Source organism: Penaeus monodon, chromosome 16 (assembly GCF_015228065.2).
Source record: "Penaeus monodon isolate SGIC_2016 chromosome 16, NSTDA_Pmon_1, whole genome shotgun sequence".
Lineage (NCBI taxonomy): Eukaryota > Metazoa > Arthropoda > Malacostraca > Decapoda > Penaeidae > Penaeus > Penaeus monodon.
Window position 1 is genome coordinate 30,483,318 of NC_051401.1, and position 2,745 is coordinate 30,486,062.

Consider the following 2,745-nt stretch of genomic DNA (forward strand, 5'->3'; position numbering starts at 1 on the left):
CCCATTCAACCCAAGAAACTGTCCGCGCTCTTCAAGAAATGTTCCTCCACGCTGTTTTCCATTAAATTCAAGAACATTTCTGTCCCGAGGAGGCTGGTCGAAGCAGAGGTTAGCGCCCTCACGCATTTCTGCCTAGACTTCCAGGTGCCCGTTCTGTCTCGTGCTTAGCTTCACGACTGCATGGGCATACTGCCCAGGCATCTGGGCAAGGGCGGCTACGGCACCGCGCTCCTCAATGACCACAAGGACCTCATGATGAAGTACACGGACACCCTGCACACATTCCGAAGCTTCATCGTGGAGGCGAAGACGATGGCGCTGTTTTGCGAGTACCACGGAGTCCAGCGCCTCGTGGGCGTGTGTCTGGACAAGATGTGTCTCGTGACCAAGTACGCCGGCCAGAGCCTCGACGCCCATGTGGTCGGCTGCATGCACACGGAGCACAGGATATCTGTTGTGAAGCAGGTATGCAACATCTTGCAAAGCATGCACAAGCATGGCTTTGCTCACAACGACATCAAGCCAGCCAACGTGTGCGTGCGGATGGGCGCGGAGGGACCCCAGGTGACCGTGATTGACTTCGGTCTGACCATGGTGGCCGGGACACTGCCGAGGCTGGGGATCGAGTGGAACGAGCGTGTGTGCCACGCCCCCGAGATCTGCGGGAGAGAGAGGGCGGGCCCGTGCGGCAGCCTCTCCGACGTGTACGCCGCAGCTGCTCAAGTGCTGGTTCGCCAAGAGCCAGGACATGGGGCCGAGTGAGCGTTAGGGCCTGGGCTCGCTGCTGGAGGCCCTTGAGCAGAAGAGGATCCGACGCTGCTACTGATCAGGGCCGTCGCCGTCTCGCGCGGATGTGGCACCGCTGCCTCCACGACTGACCTTCGACTGAAGGGGCACGCTTGCTAAAGGGATGTTTTTCTTCGTGTAAATTATTGATTATTTGTATATGAAACTTACTTCAATAATGTGTGCGTGTTTGTGCGTTTTTCTAATTATTATTATTTTTTTATTTGTTTTTGTCAGTGATGGACATCTGGCAAGAAAAAAAGAATGATTAGAAAAATGACATTAGTAATGATAAGAAGACTTAGAAGAACAAAAATAATGATAATACTAATGATAGATATGATAATAATAATGATGATACTACTACTACTAAGGCCGCGGTGACCGAGTGGTTAGAGCGTCGGACTCAACACTGTCACGACGGCAATCTGAGTTCGATGGTTCGAGTCACCGGCCGGCGCGTTGTTCCCTTGGGCAAGGAACTTCACCTTGATTGCTTACCTAGCTACTGGGCGGGCAAGCCAGCGCAAGTCAGTGCTGGTCTCAAGCCTGGATAAATAGAGAGAATGATTACCTAAAAGGTACCACCGGCACTCTCCGTGGAAAGGAACTGGGGACCCTACCACGTACTCACTCCAAGAGCACACAACGTGAAAACTACAATTAAGTATCATGCTGTGACCACGGCGGCTCAAACATGAACCTACCGTTAAAAAAAAAAAAATATATATATATATATATAAATATGATATATATATATATATATATATATATATAAATATAATAATATATTATATATTATCATATTAATAATATATAATATATTATATATTATATATATATTATATATATATATATATATTATATATATATATATATATTATATATATATATATAATATATATATTATATATATATATATATATCATATATATATATATATATATATATTATATTATATTATATATATATCATATATATATATATATATATATATATATATATATATATATATATCATATGTATATATGGTTTCAACTACTTCAGCCCTCGGTAGTTGAGGTGACACCGGTTGATGAGCATATTATGGCATTGAGACTGAAGCATGCTGTTGGCTTCATGTCTCTTATTGCTGTATACGTTCCTACCGATGTATGTAAACTTGATGTGAAAGAGGCGCTCTACACCAAACTCGCATCTGTGGCAGACAATTGCCCCCAGCGAGATATTCACATTGTTCTGGGTGACTTCAATGCCGTATCCGGCTGTGAACGAGCTGGCTATGAGATGTCTGTTGGCCCCATGGCTCGGGAGCTGATCCCGGTAGTGAGAATAGCCTCCTTCTCTGGGACTTTGCTAGGTCCCAGAAAATGAGGATCTCTGGCTCCTGGTACCAGCGCTCCAACCCGCATCACTGGACATGGTACAGCGATACGGGTACAGTGGCCAAGGAGATCAACCACATTCTTGTTGGCACATGATGGAGGATCTTCCAGAACTGCAGGGTTTACCGGAGAGCCGAGTTCTGTGGCACTGATAGGCTGGTTGTGGCTAACCTGTGGGTCCTGAAGTGGACCCACTTCAAAACTCCCCGTCCCTCCAGTGGCCACCCTTAGATGTTTCACTTGGACAGACTAAGGGTCTGTGTCCATGGGTTCACCATGGCAGTCTCTGACCGATTCACAGAACTCGACAACCTGATGGACCCAGTTGCTCTGTGGGAGCTCTTTAAGCCCGAGGGCAAGGCAGAATTCCATCTCCCTGGAGACATTAGAAGCCACTGAAGTGTGTTGCATGGCTTGGCTGAATGGTAATCAAGTCTTGCGTCGCTCCATGGTGTGGAGGGCTCGGACACTGCTGAGAAGGGACAAGGAACAATTCATCAGGAATCTTGCTGAGGAGGTTGAAGGCCATTTCGTGGTAAACGACCTTCGCCCTGCCTACCAAGCCCTGAGAAAA

General features: G+C 46.6%; 1 protein-coding gene across 1 annotated transcript; it reads left to right on the forward strand.

The window, feature by feature from the left end:
* The first annotated feature begins 180 nt into the window (after positions 1 to 180).
* On the forward strand, positions 181 to 762 carry LOC119583008 (serine/threonine-protein kinase Pkn1-like). The gene has a single exon (XM_037931520.1). It carries the CDS (start codon positions 181 to 183, stop codon positions 760 to 762), a length of 582 nt encoding a protein of 193 aa, XP_037787448.1.
* Positions 763 to 2,745: the final 1,983 nt, after the last annotated feature.